The sequence below is a fragment of the Terrapene carolina genome, unplaced genomic scaffold (assembly GCF_002925995.2).
Source record: "Terrapene carolina triunguis isolate 2854851 unplaced genomic scaffold, T_m_triunguis-2.0 Scaffold194, whole genome shotgun sequence".
NCBI classification, from domain to species: Eukaryota; Metazoa; Chordata; order Testudines; family Emydidae; genus Terrapene; species Terrapene triunguis.
Genome location: NW_020664545.1, coordinates 1,454,461 through 1,477,364, shown reverse-complemented (window position 1 = coordinate 1,477,364; position 22,904 = coordinate 1,454,461). Strand labels below are relative to the sequence as shown.

The 22,904-nt window shown below is 58.4% G+C and overlaps 1 protein-coding gene across 1 annotated transcript; it reads right to left on the bottom strand.

Moving 5' to 3' along the window:
• Positions 1-5,879: 5,879 nt before the first annotated feature.
• GDF15 (growth differentiation factor 15) lies at positions 5,880-10,352 on the bottom strand. Its single transcript, XM_024194277.2, has 2 exons — positions 10,046-10,352; positions 5,880-6,658 (listed from the first exon to the last, which is right to left on the bottom strand). The coding sequence occupies exons 1-2, from the start codon at positions 10,350-10,352 to the stop codon at positions 5,880-5,882; spliced, it is 1,086 nt and encodes a 361-aa protein (XP_024050045.2).
• Between the last annotated feature and the right edge of the window lie 12,552 nt (positions 10,353-22,904).

Sequence of the window (22,904 nt, the reverse complement as noted above, 5' to 3'; positions counted from 1 at the left end):
CCCTGGGACGGCCCGACTCTGTGCTCGTCACTTGGCCTTTGAAACGCGTCCTGTGGAGCCTCACGTGGCAGTGCCGCGGGGGAGGGGGCCAGGCTCCAGGGAGCCGTGTGGAGGGAGCAGTGCACACGCCTTCCTGGGCAGAACCGCTGACATCTCCAGCACCTTGGCACCTGGGAGGGGCCGCCCGCCTCGGCAGGTGATTGCTCAGCCTTGCAAAGGGGCCACCAGCAAGCAGCAGCTGCAGGGGAGGGAGGGGAAGATGCTGGCGTCAGCTCCCTGTGGGCTTTGAACTCCCAGGCACCAGCCTGCCGGATTCTCACAGGCCAGAGCCTGGCTCCGAGGGGCTCCCGGCCACGGTGCTGTGCATCCCGCTCAGAGCAGCGGCAGGCGCGCCCTCGGCTGCCCTCGAATACACCGTGGGACCAACAGCAGGGACAGCCCAGCCAGGCAGAGTGCCACCTTCTCCCCCAGCTGGACCGCTGCCCCTTAGTCTCCATCAGCAGCCCTCTGCTCTCCCAGTCAATGCGCCTCCACCCAGCCTGCCACCACCGGCGCTGGGCCTCTCCTGAGTGGGGAGGCGGGGGTGGGCAGGACCCCAACCCCGCAGCCCTCGAGAACAATCCCCTGGGGATGATGCTGCGTCCATGGCAGCCCAGCCTGGGCCTCCCAGCAGAAGCCTGGGCAGCCTGGGCCCTGGGCGCGGGTGACAGGCCGAGCTGGGGGCCCTGGGTCCGAGCTCCCGGCCTGATGCTAGTGAATGAAGCCTGGATCTTCCCTGAGAGGCTCCAGGCCGGCGGGGAGGGAGCGGAGAGCGAGTCCCCCCCAGCTGAGATCAGTGTGTGGCCTGTGGCAGGGGGAGCAAACCGCCCCCCGCATGGGAGAGTGCAGGCTGATGCCATGGGGCCCTGCCCCTCATGCTGCTGGGAGTGGGACCAGGGGAGCCCGCATGGGACAGAGCCAGCGTCAGAGCAGGGGCGGGCCGGGGGCTACAGGCGGAGCTGCCCCTACGGCTACAACTCACTCGCCCGCCCACGGTGGTTGGTTCGTACGTGCTGGGCCCAGCACAGAGCAGGCAGGAGCTCAGTTGCTAGGTACCCCAGCGCCAGGGCCGTGAGTGCCAGGAGCCGGCCGAGCACACCCATGGTAACCGCGCTCTGGCTAGTGCCGGGGCCTCGGGGGGCGAAGCCTGGGGCTCCCACCAGACAGCAAATGGGGCCAACGGCCCCCGCTGGTGACCCCGTATGGAGGGGGCCGGGTGGGGTAGGCCTGCCCCAACCCCATAGCAGAGAGAGTGGGGTGGGGATGTGGGGGCACTGCTCCCATGCAGACCGAGGCAGGTTCTCTGCCATCCCAACTGCCAGCCATCACCCCCCTCTCGGCCATTGGCTGGCGGCACGCGCCCGGGGCAGAAGTGCCTTATCTAATAAATTACCTAATAATCACTCCGATAAGGGGTGCTACTGGCATGAAGGGTGCAGTAAACATTAACCCGGCCAAGCCTGGCTTGGAGCCAGGCCCAGCCATGCCGGGGAGCAGGGAATAGCCCCCCGTGGGGGGCAGAGTGTGGCGCTCCACCCTGCCCCTGTGACGAGCCCCCTCCCCCGGTGTGGGAGCAGGTGAACCTGCCCTGCAGGCCCCTGGGGCTGGCCCCATGACAGCCTGGATTTCGGGGATTCCCAGGGAGTGGCGAACCCGTAGGCTGCCCCCCCGCCCGGCGCCAGGGCACTAGACCGTCCAGCGTCAAACCCCCATTTGTCAGCCCCGCACAGCCGGAGCCCAAACCGAACCGCGGCCTTTGCCCGCCAGTGAGCCAGGCACCAGCTCTGGGAACCCACGGGAGCCTGCGCGCCCCCCCCCACTCATTTCCCGGGGGCTCAGGCTCCTGCTGCTATGACAGCCCCCCCGACTCTGCCCCCCAGCTACGGAACCAGTGCTGTGGGATGATAACGGGCTGAGGCTGCATCCTTCAGCCCAGCCGTTTCCAGGCAGAGCTCCGTTCGAGAGCCGCCTCGTGACCTGTCGCGGAGGCTGCTGAGCAGAGGGGCGATGTGCTGGGCTGGGTGCACTGGGGCAGACGTTACCGGCAGTGCTGGCCCTTTGAGCTGCTGGGACTTTGTGCCACGTGTTTGCACACCGGCCTTCGGGGACAGAAGCCTCCTGATCAATAAAGCCATAAACAGGTAGAACAACAAACCCTGGCCCTGCCGAAAGGGCAGCGGAAAGCAGCTGCCGTAGCAGAACGGGCGAGGAGCCCAGGGCTGCCTCGGCTCCCACCATCACCGGATGGAGCAGGGACAGGGACCCAGTGCTGGGAACACCCCAGACCCTGGGTGCCACTGCAGTCACAGAGCCAGTGTCTGGGGAGTGCTGGGGAAATGGCAGCACTTCTGCACAGACGCTGCCCATGCCCAGGGCTCTCCCAGCACGCAGGTAACCCACCTGCCGAGAGGCGGGGGCTAGGTTGCTAGGTCGCTGCCAGGGACCGAGCGCCGGGCTGCACGGGGGTGAGGTCGGGCTGGGGGCGTCTCTCAGGCAGGTGGATTTTTCACGCCCCAAGAGATGAAGCGGTACCCCAATAAATTCCTGGTGTAGACCAGGCCTAAGAAACACGAGTCTGTGGCTAAGAGCAGAAGAAACAGCACAAATTGTTACCATTACAGACCCTGCTGGGGGGAGGGGGCGTCCCATGAAAGGGGGCTCCTGGTTCCCAACTTTCTGAACGGGACACGCGGTGCGGGGCTGACCCTTGGGTGAGAAATCGCTCAGTGGACAGTGTGCAGCGTGCATTGGTGCGTGCTGAGCCCCCGGGGATCGGCCCAACGCTGACACACAGTGGAGAGCGCTGGAATTAGCCCTCCAAGCGCTCTGCCTGGCACCCCTGGGTGCAGCTTGCATTGCAGCAGGGCCTAGTTACAAGGAAGCTCAAGCAGAGACAGGTTCCTGGAACACTGGCCCTGGCACCCCGCCGCTCTGGGGCACTTGCGAGCTGCCACACATTTCCACATGCAGTACCTAGCAGCAGGAGGGGCTGTCTGGGTGTCTGTCCCCTTGTGCAAGGGATCTTAACACACCCCTAATGGGAAGGAAGCAGTTGACTCTGGGGGAGCAGAGATGCAGAGGCCTTTGGGGCATTTACTCTCCCCGCCCCAGTCCCCGTGGGCCCTGGAGGAAGAGCCTGAGCCCCCCAGCTCGGCAGGCTGGCGCTGTGATCCAGAGAACACGGCTCCTGGACCAGGAGGGGTCGGGCCTGCTGGGGAGAGAAGTCACGGGGGTCATGCTGGGAAGGGACACGGACGGGGGCAGCTGATCAGAGGACAGGCCCAGCCATCTCTTTGGGCCCCAGCCTGCACTCGCTGTATCCGTGCTCTCTGCAGCTGTCCATAGACAGACGGGCGTCCCACCTCACCTGCGGCAGTGCTTTGCCAGCCAGCTTGGGATCCTGCCAGCCCGGGGAAGCTGGCTGGCTCGTGTGTTCCCTCGCCCCTGCCCTGGCTGTGACGCTCTCTGGAAAGCAGGGTGAAGGAAGTTCCTCAGCCTTGGATCTCGAGCTCAAGGCCGAATGCAAAGCAGCATCACAATTTCAAGGACACAAACAAATCAAAGGTTTCCAGGACAACACGCAGCGATTACTCACCTGCCACTATCCCTTCCCGCACAGGAGCTGGGCGGGGCCACAGCAGAGCCGGTGGGACTCACAGCCAGTTCTCCATGTAAGGCTTGACCCTGCCCCATGGTATCCGGCTGGGGAGCCGGCAGGGAAAGTGACAGGGGTGACGCTGGCTGCGAGAGTCCGGGGCTGGGAGGGATGCCAGGCAGCGGGTGACGCTGGGGAAGCAGAAAGTGACCCACTGACAGTGGAAGGGGGATGTGGGAGTAACCTGAAGGGCTGAACCCCAGGGGTTACGGCAGTGCCGGGTTCCAGGGCCGAAGCCAGCAGGCAGGGATGCTGTTTGCACATGTCTCTGGCTCAGCCCCTTGGCAGAGAGACTGCGGCTGAATGGCAGGCAAGGAACCCAACCTGCCTCCTCGCTGCCTGGGAGCCCGCCCAGGTAGTGCTGGGGCCGCGTACGTGGGGCAACGCAGGCTGCCACCTGTGCTGGGAGAAGGGGGTGAACCCCACCCACCACTGACCCGGCTCCTAGGAGCGCGAGAACCACTCTGCCACCAGCCCCCTTTCAGTGCTCTCCCTGCCAGCAGGAGCCTGCCCATGGCAAGGCCTGGTCCCAGCCGTGGGTGCAGAGGGAAGTTCTCAGCAGTCAGCGAGGGGTTAACGCTCCCCGGGGGAGCCGTTGGTTAGTTCGGGAACCTGGGCGATTACTCGCAGCAGAACAATGCTGCCCATGTGCGGCAGTTTCATCATCTAGAGCCGACACCTGCTGAGAAGCCGCAGTAGCCGGAGGCGTGGGAATTGCACCCGGGGCCGAGGCAGCAGGTCCACTGGGTGCTGGGGGTGGCGGCCCAGAGTGAAGCCCAGGGAAGGGAGGTTATACTGAGGGGCGTCTCCACCAGCTCCCCATAGGGGATGGGATCAGCCCAAGATCAGAGGGGGGCAGGGCAGCTGGCAGCCAGTACGGGAGGGGACGAGGCACCAGCTCCGGAGTTTGTGCCTCTGGCCAGAATGAAGCAACCCCAGAGCAAAGGAGCCACCTGTATTAGCACTTTCAGCCCCCTGGCCCCTCACCTGCTGGGATCAGGGTCGGGGCAGGCTGGTAGAGGGCCAGGGCTAGCGGGGATCACGGGAAGTGCTCCTGTAGATGCAGCCGGGGGCTCGGGGATCGGAAGTGGCACGGGGGAGCCATCTCTCTGTAAATGGCTGGGCCAAGCCTGCCCCTGCTCAGCAGAATGGATGGGTCAGGGCCTGGTCCCAGCACATGGAGCATTCGCTCTCAGGGCCACCTGGATGGGAAGGGACTGCTCCCGCGGCCTGTGCGGAGCGAGTCCAGCTCCCAGCGGGCTGCTGTCCACATCAGAAGAAACAAGGGCCCTGATCAGCGCTCCCCAGAACAGTCAAGGGCTGCATGAGCCTCAGGCACTGTCGCCCCAGGACGGGGTCCCCGCCAGAGCAAGGCTGGATGGCTGTGCAGAACTGGAATCTGCCCCAGGCGCTCTGCACAGCCAGGGTTTTGCTCTGTTTGGCAGCGACCGAACCAGAAGGGACCCGGGCGGCTAGCGGACAGAGGAGCGCACCATGGCCTGCTCTTTTCACTGAGAAGTTTATTTGGTTCCATCATCACCGCGATGTCTTATAAATATACAAAACCAGGATCTTTCTGTAGCACTAACCCCAATAACTTAGCAATAAATAAGGGGAGGGTATAAATAAATCCCTACTAAAGTGCACATTTTGCTCAGACTCTTAGGTGGCATGAGCCCCCAGGGAGCAGCCCTGCGGAAACCTGCCTCTGGGGTTTATCCGTCTACGGGGGGAAGAACCCACCTCCCCAGGCACATAGGGAGGAGGGGGCTAAGTGACCATGGTGCAGCCGGAACAGGACCCTGCTGGGACTGGCAGGCCCTGCCCTTGGTGATTGCGCTGCACCCAACAAGGCTGCAGGGACTCTGGCCACACTAGTGTCCCCGAGCCACATCCAGCCAGTTCCAAGCTGCACAGGATGCAGGGGAGCTGAGACGCGAACAGGCCTGTTTGCTGGTGTCTGAACTAGCTGCTGGCAGGAGGGGCACGGAGGGGCGCGTGGGTCAATGCAGTGGGCCTTGGCTGCCAGGGGTCTGACTGTAAACGCGCCCATGCCATTGCGCCCAGGGGAACTTTGCGTCAGACGGCAGGTCTTTAAGAAGCACGTCAGTGGCTGCCTCGCTCGGCTCTGCCATGAGACTAGCTGGGCCAGCGGCGTTTGGTAACGGGGCTCCTGCGTGCGCCCTCAGGCACAGTGACACTTGGTGACGATCATGTCCTCGAAGAGCGTGGAGACAAGTCTCCCGTCGCTGTTGTAGTGCATGAGCACCATGGGGTCGTAGCCAGCGGGCACGCAGCAGGGGGCAGGCGTCTCTTTGGACAGGGTGTGCATTCGGGCTTTGATCTGGGCGTGCATGCTGGCCGGCTTGTAGTTGTGAGGGCAAGACCCTTCACAGAACTTCATGTAGTAGCTGTTTGGGGCGATCACCCAGTCGGACCAGCCGATGTCTTGGAAAGACACTTTGAGGGACTTGAGGCAACATTTCCCATCACTCTTTCTGCATTCCTCCTCTAGCGCCCTGGCTTTCCTCGGCCTGGAGCCCAGGTGCTCCTGGGTTTCCACCTCTAGGTTCAGCGTCTCAGCCCCCTGGCTGGTTCGGTTGGTGGCCAGAAAGGCAGAAATGTCTGCAGCGAACACCAGCTGCAGATGGAGCCTTTGCTCCGCGCTCGCTGCCCAATGCCGGACAGCGGCCCCCAGGTCGAGGCTCAGGGTCGTGGCATCGAGGACGTAGGAATGCAGGAGTTTGGGGTGCCCGTTGCGCTGCCCAGGCTCCGGCAGCTGGTAGAGCTCTACTCGAGACGGCCAGGAGGCATTGAGTCTGGAGACAGCCTGAGTGCTGAGAGATTTCTCGAAGAGTCTCAGCTCAGCCCTCATCACGCTGAGCTCCTGGTGGAAGGCCTCGGTCCGGGACACCACGAGATTGTAGCAGGTGCTGCCAGCAGCGGCTTCCGTCCGGCGCTCCACTGCAGAGAGAGGAGGCAGCGAAGGGTTAATAGGGGCTGCTTTTCCACATCGCCACTTTCTGGTCCTGCTACGAACTGCCCACCCCAGCACGAGCCAGCATCTCAGATTCCCCCTGGCATTCGAGGCGGCACGTGCAATGTGACACATGTGTTATCCTCGTGCGCCGCACACGTACACGTGTACATACCAGCCCTTCCGTGGCCGTGCACTGTTCAGAGTGAGGATTGCCCACCTCCACTCCAAGGGCACAACTGCCATGTGCTCGCTGTACCACTGTGGGGAAGCCCCTCTCTATAGGCCCCGTCTGTGCACACCCAGAGCTTCCCTAAGCCACCCGGCCTGGGGCTCCCCATGTGCCCAGCTCCAGGATATGAATAGCTGGGTCCTCACAGCACTCTTGGGCGATCCCCAGTGGGGGAAACTGAGGCAGAAAGTCGGGGACTTGTCCCAGGGCACACAGGCAGTCTGTGGCAGAGCAGGGCTGGGTCTCCTGAATGCCAGTCCAGTGCGTTAGCCCCGTGTTATCACAAGCCCCCGGTAAAAGTTATGCCCCCCCCCCCCATGAAGCAAACCGGGTTGAAAACCCCCCCCCCCCCCCCAACAAAACGTCCATGCTAGGCAAGGAACAGACAGACGCCTCCCCCCAGCACTGGCCCTGCCCAAGTCTTATAACAACTCCCAGGTCCCGGGCAAACCTCACCTCTGCATAACGCCCCCCTTCCCATTAACCCGCCCGTGTCCTCTGAATACGCAGCCAGTTCCGCTGGGCCAGGCAGGCCCCGTTTGCCCCTGCCCCCCACTCAGCCTCAGCCAAGCAGAGCTGCAGCGTTGCTGTTAAGGTTGACGATTAAAGGCTTTGATACAAGAGCAAAAACACGCCCAGGAGCAGCGACACCAAAGGGTCTGCGGCTGCCCCCGGCCGAATGTGCCCAGCTCCCCTGGCTCTGCTCTAACCGCTGGACCATCACTCAGGGGGACCCGCTTTAACCCTTGCCAGTGGCCTCTGCATCCTAGAGACAGGGCAGCGCGGGGCGACGCTTGGCGTGCCAGAGAGTCAACAGGAGGCCCGGGCACCACTTGGAGCCCAGAAGCCGCGGCGGGACAGGGTGTTTGCCGGCTAGCTGTGTGGGGAGGAGTCCTCGAGCAATGTCCCTGGCCATGCATGGGAGTCAGAGGCGCTCAGCACTTCTGGAATCAGGCCAAGGGACCAGAGCCAGTTGGCAGACCTGGGAACACACTCCAGGAGCCCTGACCCCGCCCTGTGCAGTAACTGTGGGACCATCCCACGCAGTGCTGGGGAATGGGCCTTTCAGCCCCTCCCTCCCAGGGGGCCTTTAACCCTGTCCCACACCGGCATGCAGACGGGTTGGGGGCAGGGGGAGCACATAACCTGACCCAGCCATGGGAGAGGTTTGCAAACCCTGGTCCCTTCACTTTCCCCTGCCCCAGCTCACGTTTCCTGGCCTGGGAGCATCGCCAGCCTTGGCCAGACAAAACCCAGAAGTCGGGGCCCAAATCAGGGGGTTAATAATGGCTGCTGGAGGCTTTTCATTCGCCTTCCTGCTTCAGGCCCCTGGGCTCCTCTCCGGTCCCAGCCTCCCTCCATCACGCTCGGGTCCCGGGCCCACTGGGCTGCTAGAAACCAGCTCCCTTTTCGCTGATACACGAAAGCCGAGATTTTCATGAAGCCACTTGCCTCCAGGAGCTGGGGCTGTAAATAAGCCAAGTATCACAAGAGTGAAGCCAGGGGCAGAAGTGGGACCTGAAACAGTCTAGGAAGTGCCCCATCTTGGCACCTTTCTGTTCCCCAGGGCCGTGGGAAGGGCCCAGAGGCAAGGCAGAGCCCAGGGCAGGAGAATTGCTGCTTCTAGGCCAGAGGTCCTGACAATCTTTGGGGAACCAGCTGAACTTGCAGGTGCTTTTGGGACCCAAACATCCAGCTTCAGCCCTGACTAATGGGCTACTGGAGAGCCAGGCCCAAGCCACTTCTGGCTAGTTTGAATTAGCAAAGTAAGGGGCTGCAAAGCCCCTGTGCCAGAGCTGCCGGCAGGACCCCGCTCTGCAGGAGCCGGCTGGTGTCAGCATGGAGCATGCGGAGCCGAAGGAAGACCTGATTCTGAAAAGGCTTTGAAGCAGCTGCTTCCATGTGAATCTGCCCCAGCCATTCTACCACGGCTCAGACCTGGGAGCACTTTGCCAAGGAAATCGGGAAGAGGGCAGAGACCCCCTCCCCAGCCAGGAGGTCCGGCTAAGGGAAGGGGACGTGCTCTGGCAGCTGGGTTCCAGGGCTGCCTGACCACCCGGAGCCCTGCGAGGAAGAGGGACCCCCGCGACTCCTGTGCGCTCCCTCCAGGCACCTGGAAAAACAAGGACTGGGCAAAGTCCCATTTGTCCCTTTCTGAAGGTCAGCACGGGCCGAGGGCCCCACAGCTCCCGGCTTACAGTCCCTACGCCCACCACGCACCCGGCCGCTACCGCCCGCGCAGGAGCAAAGCACTCCCCCTGGGGAAGGTGCTCCCCAGCCTTCTCCATGGGCAGACCCCCAGCCCCCGCGCAGGGCGCTGCACAAACACACAAGGGGAGACAATCCCTGCCCCAGAGAGCAGCCTGAGGGACCTCAGGAGGAATCCGCTCCCACGATTGCACAGGTCAGCGACAAGCACAAATCGACGGCTCCACGTTCCTACAACATTCTCCTTAAGCTAATAAATAAATAAATAAATATTGCTGCCCCGGCCCCGGCCGGCCCAAGCAGCAGGAGTTGGCCAGTTGCTGCAGCTGGTGTGTGCCTGGCGCAGCACTCACGGCTCCCGTCTCCCACGTGTGGGTCCACCGGCACTGAGACGCCAGTGTCAGGAAGTCTAAGAGGCCGGCTGAGCAAGGGGGTCTCAACCCCACCTTGGCTCTGCACTGGGCCAGTCCAACACCAAGCCCCCACTGCCCAGCTTTGCTGGACCCCAGACTGGCCAGCTGGGAACAACGCAGCCCTCTCCCTAGCTCCTGGGGCACCACAGGCGGGTTCCTCTGCGTTCCCAGGGCCGCATTTTCAAGAGCGCCTCAGGAATGGAGTCAAGGGGACGTGGGCTTCTAGGTCAGGGCAGCACCTTTGAAAGTTTCTCCTCAGCTGCTCAGAGAGAAAGTGAAACCGGAGGCACAGCCCAGGTGCCCGTGGACACGCTCGGCTCTCAGAGAACCAGAGGTTAGCAGGGACTGCCGGGGCAGCCAGGCCAACCCCCTGCCAAGATACAGGAGTTGTTGGGTCGCACCCCTCCAGTCCCCGTTGGAAACCTCCAGTGAAGGAGTTTCCCCGACTTCCCCAGGGTCTGCACCATTGTCCCACTGCTCCGACAGCCAGGACATTTTCCCTCTCGGTTGGTTTCACTTACGCTTTGGAGTCAGGAGGTGAAGCGTCCTGGGCGGGGCCGCCGCCTGACTTTCTTCCCTGCTCCGGTTCCCCCTCAGCTGGCTGAGTTTCTCCCTGTAGAGTTGGCGTGCTCTCCTCATCCCGTCCTGGTCCAGCCTCTGCCGGAGCACGGGGGGCTCCTGCAGCCCCAGCCGGTCCAGGATGCCCCTTTGGATTGTTTCGAGCTGACGCCTGTTCTCGGCCCACCCGTGCGGCCGCGGTTCCACGCCGGAGAGGAGCAGCAGCAGGCAGGTGGCGGCGTACCTGAAGTCCTGCATTGAGCTCTGCATTGTGCAATAGGACAGGCAGTGGAAGCGGCACTGAGGTTGTGCAATTTCTGTCTATATTTATAGCACACTCTGGACATGCAGCTTTCATCAATGTCTGTGAGGGAAATGAATGAAATGGACCAGACCTAGCTTTATACTGAGCTGAACCTTGCCCGCCCTCCACATCCCTCCACTCCCCCCCCACTCACTCGCTGCCTTACGTCACTGCGTGAGGCAGTAAACACAGATACAGCAGGAATCGCTCCTGTCCCCTGGCCTGGGGAAGGGAAGCTCAGCCCTGGTGGAAGAGCCGCCCTCCCAGCCAAGGGCGCTCGGCTGACATTTTATGAGAGAGCGCCGAGGCCTGGTGATTTGTGGGGTGTTTTGCAGCTATGGAGACGGCAGCAAAGCTTTAGAACCAAGAGATGCTTCTCCATGGCCGGCTCTTGGAACTAAGCATTTGCCTTCCATGTCCCCTTCTCTCCACTGACCTTGGTGGGTTAGCAAGGGGCTTGGGGAGTCCTCTCGGGGGCCAGCCAGTGCAGAGAGGTTTGAGGCAGGGGAGGTAGCAGGCAGCCGGGCACAGCAGTTTGGAGAAAATAAACCCCCCCCCCCCCCCCGAGCCTACCTGGAAGTCTCAGCAAGGCCAGCACCTTCCCAAGGCTGGAGCCATCCTGTTAACACTGCTGCCAATTCGTGCATTTCTGGCCCTAGTGCGGTGTAACCGCAGTGCTGCCTCGAAGGCTGGAAGCAGGTGTGAGATGTGGCAATTTCCTGCAATGGCCTTGCGAGACCTTATTGACTGAAGTTTATTTGTTCCCTTGAAGTCCATTGTGCAAGCTGCAGCGGGTGTGTCTTCCTGTGGCCTGGGGCTGTGGGGAACCCCTCTAGGGACAACCGCCATGGGGAGCCGGCGAGCTCAAAGAGCTCGCTGCCAGTGCACCAGGGAAGAAGGAAGGTTTGAGACAGTAACTGATAAGTGGATTTCCTAAGAAATACCCTGGCAGAGGTTATCGCAAATTCCCCACCTCCCGCTGTGTAAAAACCCAGGCTTTCGAAACATCACCCTGAGGTGTGTGATTGGCTGCTGATTACCTGTTCCCGGCGATCAAAGGCCCCGGCTCTATAAACAGGAGCTGAGCTGCCCAGCCCAGGGTCTGGCTCTAAGCGGAGAGCTATGAACTTGGAGCTACAGGAAGCCCCTGTGATGGGTTTGAGAACAGACGCCTGCCCAGGCGCGAGGCTGGCGCTGGGAAGCCTTGTAGCGAGTCTGCCCTTGTGTTGGCTCCCGGAGGTTTTCTCTGTAACACTCCCTCCTGCTCAGAGCCGTGGGCCGGGAGCCTGAGTGCTAGGCTGGAGGCAAAGCACAGCCTGGCTGGCCGGCCATGTCACAGCGTAACCAGGGGGCTGGGAGAGAGACGTGGGGCTCTGCCTGAGAGAGGAGCCGGGAGGGGGAATTCAGCTGCAGTTCCCTGACGCTGGGACAGCAGGACACAGATGCACACCGGACACTGGGCGCCCAAACTGAGCTGCTTGAAAGGCTCCCAGGTGCAAGGGCAGAGGGCTCAGCGTGCTCTGGAAATCAGATCCCCGAGGGGAGTCTCAGGCTGGGCTGCCAGAAATCAAGGTGCCCAACATCACCAGTCACTCTTGAAAATCTTGGCCGATGAATTCCTGGTTCCACTGTAACCCAGCCCTGCCCCAGGACAGCTGTGCCTGCCACACTCCGAGCCTGGCCTGGAGCCAGAATCGTTGGGGCAGACTCCGTCCTTGGGCATGTGGCTACCACCCCCTGGGAGCTAATGCTAGGGCTGACGCTGGTTCTTTGAGGTGCGACTCCCCTCCTCTGCTAGGCCGGCCTCCCCTTCCAGCCGCTCACACCTGGGCCTGCCCTCAGATGGCAAAGATGCAAGAGGCCTCCTGTCATATACTTGAATGTGGGGCCATTTCCTAAAGCGACCTGCAACCCCTGGTGAGCACCACACAAGAAGTGAAGCCGGCCTGGGGGCAGCGTGGGAGTCTACGTGGGCTCCAGGCGCACGCGTTGCAGTGAGCCGGGGAGCAGGGCTGCACTTGAACCCGAAGAAAGAAGAATTTTGCTGATGGGTCTGTGAGCCGCTCTCCTCTTCTCAGGCCTGCACGCCCCCCAGGCGCCAGCCCATGCACCCGGCTGGGACAGGACCAGAACTCCCCGGACCAGCACAGCGTGCGGAGGAAGGGTGCCCTCTAGTGCCCATGAAGGACACTTCTAGCTTCCACGGTGAGGGCTCCAGCATTGCAGGAATTGAAGCTAAAGGCAGGTGGCTGACCAGGCACCTGCCCGGGATGATGGGCAATGACACCCCTTCCTTTGCTTAGACAGCTGGAGCCCAGGAGAGTTGGCGCCTAGCCTGAGTCTTGCTGTTACCTAGTTTCACAGCTGGGCTGGCTGAGGCAGAAGGAGGTGATGTGGCTCCCCCCTAAAGCGAGCACGACGCAAGGTTCTCTTCAGTGGAGGGAACCACAAACATCTCACAGGTGGCAGCCTCCCCCGGCCACAATCTTCCCCCAAGCCCCATTTCAGCTGGAGGGAGGCACAGATCTGGGGGGGTTACGACCAGAAGGGACCATTGTAACAGCCCGAGGACAAGGCGCTCAGAGCTTCACATTTAACATCTGCTGCAGGACGGATTCTGCTGTTCTGTGCTGCTTCCTGGCTGGAGCATATTCAGGGCAGGACCTCACCCCTGCCACTGTAGGAGAAGCCTGATGATCTCTGGTGCCTCCTGGCTTCTTTCCTGGCCCTGTCGCCTCACTGAATAACTGGGGCACGTCGGGAAGGTACAGGGGGATACTTGCCTGTTCTCAGGGGACGAGGGGGATCTGCAGCGATTCAGACTCTGCTGAAAGGCGAAGGATCATGACTGAAGCCATGGCCCACACCAGCTGACATGCGCCAAGACGGAGCCGGACAATTCCCTCCACAGAGATCACACTGAACTGGACAAAGCATGAGCCCAGCCCGGCTCCCCACTGCTTGGACCAGTGCAGATGGCTGGGATGGGACTCGGAGGGTCTGCCCCCTCTGGCAGTGCACAGGGTCCCTGCATCAACCAGGGGCCCGGCTTGGGCGCTTGCGAGCAGCAGAAGAGGTCACTGAACAGGGGATCTCTCAATTCAGCTCACACATGGGACAGAACCACCCTAGAAGACGGACACTGATCTGAGCAGAGATCTTGGCAGGTTGGTACCAGACATTGCTAGGAAATACACTGTCAGGGGCTTCACTCAGCCCAGGCTGTGGCCTCTTCCCCCTGCTTTGAACATCCAGCTGCTTTAGTTCTAGTTCCTCTGGGCAGAGCTAAATTGGTGGTTGCTGATAAAACCACAGAGCCTGCTTCTCCCCTGCCACAACTTCCCTGAACTCTGGTGAGTCAATGTGAGAGGAGCCTGAGCTCCCAGCCACACACTCTTCTGCTCCCCGGCCATTGGCCCCAGCAGCAGCGCCGGCTGGGCTCCCAGCCCCTTGGGGAGTGTTGTTTGGCTGGAGATTTAAGTGATGGCACTTGTGGGGGTGCCATGCTTAGCACCAGGTACGTCCCTTAGGGATGAGGGGGTTTGTGACATTATCGACATGAACTGTGACCGTATAGATCATTGTTGCAACCAAGGTCCTATAGTTGCACCAAATCTTGTGCAAAGGAGGTCAAGTAAGGGGTCTATAGAAAGGTTGTAATTTGCTGGTTATGATGATGCTGGCTGTATGTGTGTATCATTTTTGTATTTGAAGTTATAAATATTGGCTCTGTACTTGTATCTCAATGTGTTTGATTCTAAGTAGCCTCAGTGAAGCATTTGGTCAGCTTCTTGAGAAAGGACTATTCTCAGTAATTGCCCAATCAAGAAACACTTAGCTGACAATGGACTTTGGGAGACGCCAACCCACATCTGAGCTTTCCTGGGGACGTTCAAACTAACATGTAAACAATGGCATCGATTCAGCTTTTTGCAGGCCGTTCATGGACATGTGACTTGCCCAGGGGGCTACAAACTCCATCTTGTTGCTGTGACTTTGCACAGAAGAGCAAAAGGGTTTCCACCTACAAGAGAGAGAATATAAAAGGCCCTGGAAGTCTCTCCAATTTGTTTACAGCTGGTCCAAGAGAGAGCCTCTCCACCTGTGACGAAGTGGGACTGTTCTTCATGTTTCCTCTGAATACTGTGTGGGTGCCTCAGTTTCCCCTATGCATTTCTTAAGTCTCCAGTGTGCATAAATGGCTGACAGTTTGTCTCCTAGCAACAAATGGCTGGGGCCCCTCTCCCCTGCAAGGGAATAGCTAAAGGTGAACAAAGATCAGGTGACCTCCTGGCCTGGGAAAGAGACAAAGGCCAGAAAGGAGGGGCTGGAGGGGGTTTTCAGTTTGGAGCTGGCTGGGGACGGGAAGTGAGGGCAGACAGGGTTGTCTGGCTCGCTGGGCCCCAGAATGGACCCGGCTGAGGGGTCCCGTTCTCTGGACCTACAAGCTCTGTTTTAGACCATGTTCCTGTCATCTAATAAACCTCTGTTTTACTGGCTGGCTAAGAGTCACATCTGACTGCGAAGTGGGGGTGCGTGCAGGACCCTTTGGCTTCCCCAGGACCCCGCCTGGGTGGACTCGCTGTGGTAAGCGCACGGAGGGGCATATGCTGAATGCTCCAAGGTCAGACCCAGGAAGGTGAAGCCGTGTGAGCTTCTTGCCCTGGAGACAGTCTGCTCCGAGGGAGAGGAGGCTCCCCAAAGTCCTGACTAGCTTTGTGGGGAGCAGTTCCAGAGCATTGCCCGGGGACTCCGTGACACCACCCCCAAGAGATGCCTGAAAGAAACTGGGACAAAGGACAGTAACTATGGCAGTGGGAGTGATTGCTGGACCCAGACCATAAACTACAACATTGGTCTGAAAAGGATTGGGCCCAGACTAGGAAGGAGTCCAGTCTGTGAAAGAAGGGTGAGATTTACCTGTAGTCAGTTTCATACTGTATTAGGCTTAGGCTTGCGTGTTTTGTTTTATTTTGCTTGGTAACTTACTTTGTTCTGTCTGTTATTACTTGGAACCACTTAAATCCTACTTTTTATATTTAATAAAATCACTTTTGCTTATTAATTATCCCAAAGTAATTAATGCACAGCTGTTTGCTCCCGCGGGTCTCTCTCTTTATCAGTGTTACAGAGGGCAGACAATTGATGAGTTTACCCTGTATAAGCTTTATACAGAGTAACACAGATTTATTTGGGGTTTGGATCCCATTGGGAGCTGGGTGTCGGGGGGCTAGAGACAGGAGCACTGGCTGAGCTGTTTTCAGTTAAGTCTGCAGCTTTCGGGGTGTGGGTCAGACCCTGGGTCTGTGTTGCAGCAGATTAGTGCATCTGGCTCAACGAGGCAGGTTCTGGAGGCCCAAACTGGCAGAGAAAACGGGCTCAGAGGTAGTCTCGGCCCATCAGGTGACAGTCCCAAGGGGGTCTCTGTGACCGAACCCTTAGAAGGCAGAGGGCAGGGACCGGGCAGGAGGTCCCGGACAATGCTGGCCAAGGAGCTGCTGACAGAGAGGGATGGAGAACAGGTCCAAGGAAGGACAGGGCATCAGAACAGGGGCTCCCTCTAGTATTTTTGTTCAGGAGACACTGGGCAGTTGAGGGCTCATCGCCCTTGCTCACTGAAGGGAACAAATGGCAGAATCTGCAGCACAGGGAGCACCCAGAGCCCTGGCTGCTTAGGGGGCCAGGGCCCCCCAAATAGAAGAGGGAGCACCTTGGGTCTTTGCCCCACCCTGTCTCTCTATTTCAATCCGTAAAGAACAAGCAACTTTCCCTTCCTCCTCTGCCCCTTGCACTGTTGGGGAATCACAGCGCCTTGGCCATAAACGCGAGCGAAGGAAGGGGAGGCAGGATGAGACGAGGGGAAGCCTCCCTTCCTGCTCAAGCCCCATAGCACGGTGACAGTGGAACCCCAAAGCTCCCCACGTTTCCTGCAGTTGGATCTCACAGTGGAGCATGCAGTTTCCAGGCAAACCGGGCCCCGGTTTCACTTGGGGAGTTGATGCCTTGGCAAGGAGACCTTTGCCAAGCTTTGGGTTTCTGTGGGTCGCTTGGTGACCTTCCCCCGCTTCCATCTGGAAAGGAATTGCTTCCTTCAAACCCCCCAATCTCAGCCCGAAGGCAAGGGGGCCAGGAGCTGCCCACGGAGCAAACCTGAAGGAATCTCTGCATGAAACCCCAGCAGCAAAACCAACCTGAGTTTTGCCAGCTGTAGCATTGGCACAGCTTGGTATGCAGCACTGCGTAGAAGGAAAGTGCCGTGAAGTTTGCCAGCATGTAGCCAGGGAGGCTTCCCGAAATCCCTGGGTGAGTCAAAGGGAAGCTGGAAAGGGGATCTCCACAAGACACCAAGTTCAAGTACGTTTGAGTGGCAAGCCCTTTGTTGCGGGAGGTCAAGAATTTGGGTTACCAACCCAGCTCCCCCGGGTACAAACAGGCCCTGGGTCATGAGCAGTTTATGTGCAACATGGGAAATTCTCATCCATTGGAGGTGACAAGCTCTAAACATTTTAGCTCTGTTTTCCAAAAGTTTTCTGGCTCCTGAGCGCTGCTCATTGGTCCTAGTGCTTCCTGTCCCATGACTGACGCCTGGTGACTAAAGCCTGGGGCACTTCAAAGCTTACGTGAAACCAGCTGGTTTCCTTCGCAAAGCTCCAGCCGCTGAAGCTGATTTACAATCCAGCAACAGCAATAAAACTTCTTGTGTTTTAACAGCAGCATTAGCATTGCTCAGTGAAGAAATTCCCGTGTCTGTCCTGACCAGCCTGGGAGCTGAGTTATCCTCTTCTGTGATTCGTAACTAATCCAGTGTCCTGCATGTCCTTCCGTTCCGGGGCCCAGCGGTATAGGATGTTTGTATCCAGGAGTCAGAGATTTACCCAACACCATTGCTCACTGGGAATCAAAGAACCCCTCTCATTTGATCCAGATCTTCAGAGCGTGATGGGGAAAGGGGTAGAAGAAAGCAACTCTGCAGCTAGTGCACTTGCTCCACCAGCTAAAGCCCTGCCTTCTTCTGGGGGAAGTTGGTAGTGGAAGCAGGGAGATGGCTCTAAAGTTTTGTTCTGATTGAACAGCCTAGTGGAGTGTCTGGTACACCCAGGTGAACAGCCTAACGAGCGAGGAGAGGGAAGTTCAGAGGGTGCACTCAGAAATATATCGCCGCACGCAGGGCTTCAAACACCAGCCGAGCAGGGAAGGACTCTAATGAGCTGTGTACCCCCCGAAGATACATTTATCCGGCTCCTCTCCAGCCAAGTGTTCCCCTAGCACGTGCGTTAGAGCCCAGAGCTACATGGAACTAGGTTGCTAGGACAGAGCGATGCAGGAGAGGGCGGCTGCTGACCCGTTACGGGAAACGGGCCAGGTCTTAACTGGGTCAACAGATGCAAGAGGTCCCAGCAGCCCGGAGAGCAGAGGCCTGACTCGGGTGCAATCAGACAGTGCAAGGAGCTGGTCAGGTTTGTGTTCTGCCTGGACAAGAATATTCTGCAAGGGACTGCGCTGGTCATGCAAACTGACAACTGCGTGAACCACCGCAAAGACCTTCCTCTCTATGAACCTTTCACTGCTCTCACCTGTGTGTCTAAACATACTGCTCAGGGCCAACCCCCGCCCTTCCCCCCCCGCCTGCCGGGACGACGAATCCACTCCGAGAGGGGCCGTGCTGAACAGAGCGTCTTCAGATACCAAACAGGCACCAATAGGAACAAACACTTAACTACTTCCCCGTTAAATGAAACATAAACCAGCCATCCACAGTCACTAAACAACAAACCCGAGCAGAGCTCAACGTTCGTACGTAAAGCAGTTCATGCACGTGGCCAGCGGTACCAACGCGGTGGACAGGCCCAGGAGAGCAGGGCTTCATTCTTCTAGCCTTCACGCCCATCATGTGCACGGGGCACCTTTCCTCCTTGAGTGCTTCTAGGAGACACGCACCTGCCAACTTTCGGTACCAGCTCCATGGCAGGACAAGGAGCTTGTTCCTGGAACTTCCATGCAGAAGAGACCTGCCTGGCCGGCTTCGGAACGTCCCCGAGAGCCCGAGGCAGCGCAGAAGCACTCAGCCCTGGAACAACGGCTGGCAGGAGGGGCCAGGAACAGCAGTGGTAGGCAGCCCCCACCAAAGCCACGCTCCTGGACTCAGCGAGCCGCTCGGCTGAGGGAAAAAGCAGAGAAACCTGGTCATCCCCAAAGCTGGGAACCTCCCTCATGGCAGCTGCATGCCACAGCACGATGGCACAACGGGTGCTGGCTGGAGAGGATCACTGGGCCAGGACGGTCTGGCCACCGCTGCATTCCCACAGTCACCAGCAGAGCAGCCAGGAAGCCCTGCAAGATGGAGATGTTCTAGCAAATAGAAACAATGGGAGCCTGGACTCCCTTGTTTTTATGGGTAACTTCTGCCGGGCTTGAAGCGGGAGCAAGGGCCAGGTCAATACCTAGGGGCTCCTCTTAATACCCAACACAACCAGCTCGAACCCCAGCCAGGGACCGGGGAAATGAGCCCCTCCCCCGGCCCCTCGCAGAGACGATACCACCCCTCGTACAAGCACCGAGGTCAGGTACAACACAATACAGCTTTTAGTCAAAGGGAAAAGAGGCCCGAGCGGTGATCCGGGCATGCCCACAACCAACACCCACCCCACAGTGCGCAGGGCAGCGCCCTCTGCCTCAGTTTCTCACCTTGCGGGGTGAAAGTCCAACAAACGAATGTCCCTCAACACACCACTTCCCCTCCCTCCCCCCGGTTTGCTGTCCTTGGTTAGCGCAGACCCAGAGCTCAGAGGTGCGTTCACACTTCCCAGAGCAACGCCTCTGCCGCTGCCCCTCTGCACCTGCCTCTGCCACCGAACCCAGCTCTCAGGGAGAGGGGAACCTTGCCGCCAGTGCAGCTCCTGGGTGGTCTTTTGCTGCAACGCTGTCCCCACAGAAGGCCCAGGGGCCCCCAGACCCACTCAGCAGTGATGGCAGCTCCTCCAAGAGCCAACAACCACACACCGGGAGTCACGCTGGAGGGGGAGGGTCACGGGTGTCTAGGACTCCTGGGGCAGAGCCTCCCCACCAGGCAGAAACACCTGGCTCCATCCCTACACCCTGCTCCCGCAGGCAGACAGGCTGGGCACAGTCTGCTGCCCTTTGCTTGTACAATCAGAACAACATTTCGTTACCCTGCATTCGAGTACGAGGGTATTGGTAACTCAGAACCAGCTAACACTGATCCTTTGGCTCCATCTGCTGCGCACCTAGGCAGAGTAGGCGTGTCTATGCAAACAGTCTTAACGCCCCCCAGGCTCATCATTAGACATCAGGGGAGAGCTCATTCAGACGCTGCGTATCCGTGCAACGAACAGCCAATACGTCAATGAAAAGAACAGGGTCCCCAACATGCTACAGGCTCAACGGGGACCCCGAGTTGTCAGAAGATGAGGCAGCAGCACAAGTTAGGAAAAGTCCGTGTGTTAATGTGCTGGGGACTTGCAGCTGGTTCGTGCATTGTGGGCAGTTAAAAGGTTTGGAAAATCAGGAGCCGCCCATAGGGCCACCCAGAGACACCAACTGGGCTTCCCACGGCTTCTTCTAAACTTCGACATCCATTTGGTTTCTTTCTGCTGGAAAAGGTCTTGTAAGAGGAGACTGTCTAATCCCATTCTTACCTGTCTCCAACTCTTCTGCTTGCACAGTGACACACCAGAGCTGCAGGGAAATCTCCGAGGAGGACGCGGGGGCAAGAGAGGTGGGGTGGGTTGTAGTATCTGCGAAGCAAAGGGTCGCGGCCTGCACTGACCCACACCAATTGGAAGGTGCATGTATTCAGTAGAAATGTTTGCTCCAGCGCCACCGATTTGCTGTAGTTTTAGTGAGAGGAACGTTATTTTCTTTGACTCTTGGGGGATGTTGCACCACTGGCCTCAGAGCATTTATTCAAAGCTTGCATCCGAGTGCCTCAGGCCTACCGGGAAAGATGCATCTCTGGCAGTGGGATTTATGATGAGCATCAAGAAAGTCTTCCTAACACCGAGAGATATTAGGCTGTGGCATGGTCTCTCAAGGGAAAAGATAGGGCACAGGATGTTTAAAAACAGGCTGGGCGAAGCCAAGGGAAGCGTGCTGTAATAACAGTTGTGCATTGGCTTGCAGAGGAACCAGACTACCTACAAGACCTTTTGCAGCTCGAATGTCCGTCACCTAGGTCTTCCAAGGCCTCTGTGGACTTGGTCCCTTCATTTTCTATTGCCTTTCCTTTCATGCTTTCAGAAATATGCCGCATGTTTGTGTTGACCGGGTAGAGAACTTGGGGTCACGTCAATGGGCATTCTGCCTGCAAGACCACCAGGACAGCAGATGTACTCGATTGCATCTGCCTGGAAGCGATCAGTCTGCACTGCTTCCTCAGCGAGCCCCGCACCTGATGGACGGAATTCAGATGGAAGGCCCCCCCACCCCCTTCACTATAGCGGCACGGATACACACTAGTGCATACTCAACTTGATGCCCTAATGAATATTCTAAACCCCAGAATCATGGGGCATCAGCCTACCTTCCCCTGAGGAAGGATGTTTCAGTCGAGGAATAAAGCCGTTTTCATGTAATGCTTGAAGCCAAAAGTAGTGAGGCAAGTAACATACAAGAAAGTCCACCCTGCCAAGGGGCAGGAAGACTGTGTTTTGCCTAACAAGACCCCAGATAAGCCTCATGGGCTAGACGCAACTTAGCAGTTTTCTTGGTCTTTGACTATCCTGTGGATTAATTTACTGGAGGCGGCTTTAGCAGATTCCCTAACTATAATTCTTTAAAAACCCCACAAATGAAAGAACATCTGAGTCTGCAAACTGGTTGATCTGTCACTGCTTGTGAACAGAATAGCGAAGGGTAGCGAAGACCCTGCCCGCTGCCATCGTGCATAAAGCCGAGAAAAAAGGAGGAGGTGTTTTCACCTTCTGTCCAGAGCTGCACGCGAAGAATGAAGGTTTCAGAACCAGAACATTCTTCCTCCTTTGCCAGCTTGGAGACAGTTACATGTGAGGGTTTTCGAGCACTGACTCAGTCATGATGGAATCCTCGCTGACCTTTAGGCAGTTCTAAAGCAACCAAACACAAGATGAATCAAAGTGGGTGCTAAACAGTTTTTATCCTGCTGCAGCAGGAATCTGTCTGCTTTCTTTTCCTTTCCAGCAGGTTGACAGCATTTGTCCAAGACAAAGCTTACGTTTTTCCCAAGTGGAAAATTTCTTACTTAACCACACTGACCGTCAAAGAAATTAACTGTACAGTAACCCCCAGTGTTCCCAGTCCATGCAATGCAGAGACGCATGCTTGAGCTTCCAACCACCAAAAATAGAAATCTCGTATAACGTGTCCCCTCAGCTGCTCCTGAAACACCTTTCGGATATTAACTCCTTCACACGGGAAGTCTTGTGCAGCCACAGTCAGCAATGAACATCCTTCCTGGGCTCTGACTTAGGACAGGACTACACAAAAAGGGGTGCTGGGCTGTGACAGCCCTTCCTTAGGCTATGCTGTTACATGAGACCGTCCCAGGTGTTACCCCTTTTGGACCTGAGCAGTTAGCCTGCAGGACCCCCCAGTGCTGGCTAGAAGCGGATGCTGGAGTCAGGTGTTCAAGGGATGCAATCTGATTTACTTCCAAAGAATGCACACAAAGGCCTGACTCCTGCTGTGGTCAGGGAAATCGGCAGCAAGATCCAGGTTCAAGCCCCTTTCCAGCCAGTCCTTTACCCAAAAGGTCTCTCAGGGTCCCCCCTAGCTGTCTCTTTAGCTTGCCCCTTTCACAGATGCACAGCCACCCCAATCTCCCCCTTCCCTTAGTTGCTATCCGCCATCATGGCCCAGCCACTGCCAGGCTGGGCCAGGCCCTGAGTGGGTCTTTCCATCAGGAAATTCACTGGGAAGAATCAGACTCCATTCAGAAGTGGGAGCTGATAAAGAGTGTCAAGAGTCTGAGCGACTGATCCCAAGTAGCATGGACAGGCTGGAAATCAACTGCCGCCCCCAGCCCTGCCTTTCTGCACCAAGCCTCTTCCACTCCCGTTCATCGGGGGCTCTTCCTGGGGAGCAGAGCTACCTGGCGCCAGCTCCTTATGGGGCTGCAGTTGCAGAGTCAGCTGCCAGCATCCATTACGGTTGTTGCAATGCCTGCAGCGGGGCCTGCGGCTTTCCCTCCAGCTACATGCCTGAAACCCAGACATTCCCAGTTTGTTTTCCACTCCATGGACTTGCAGCAACTCCGCCCTCTTCCTCCTAGTTGTGTCCCCTCCACAGAGCCACGCTGCACTGCAGACAGGACTGCCCTTCGGGGACAGCACGCTGGGCCTTGACGAGGGGTGAGTAGAGGAAGTGTAGCACAGTGACAGACACAAACGCTTACTTGGGGCTGAGGTAGCTGCAGCTTTGGCCATGTCTACACTACACCTTACGTCAGTATCACTTATGTTGCATGGGGGTGTGAATAAGCCACGCCCCCGAGTGACGTAAGGGCCGGCATGGACAGCACCAAG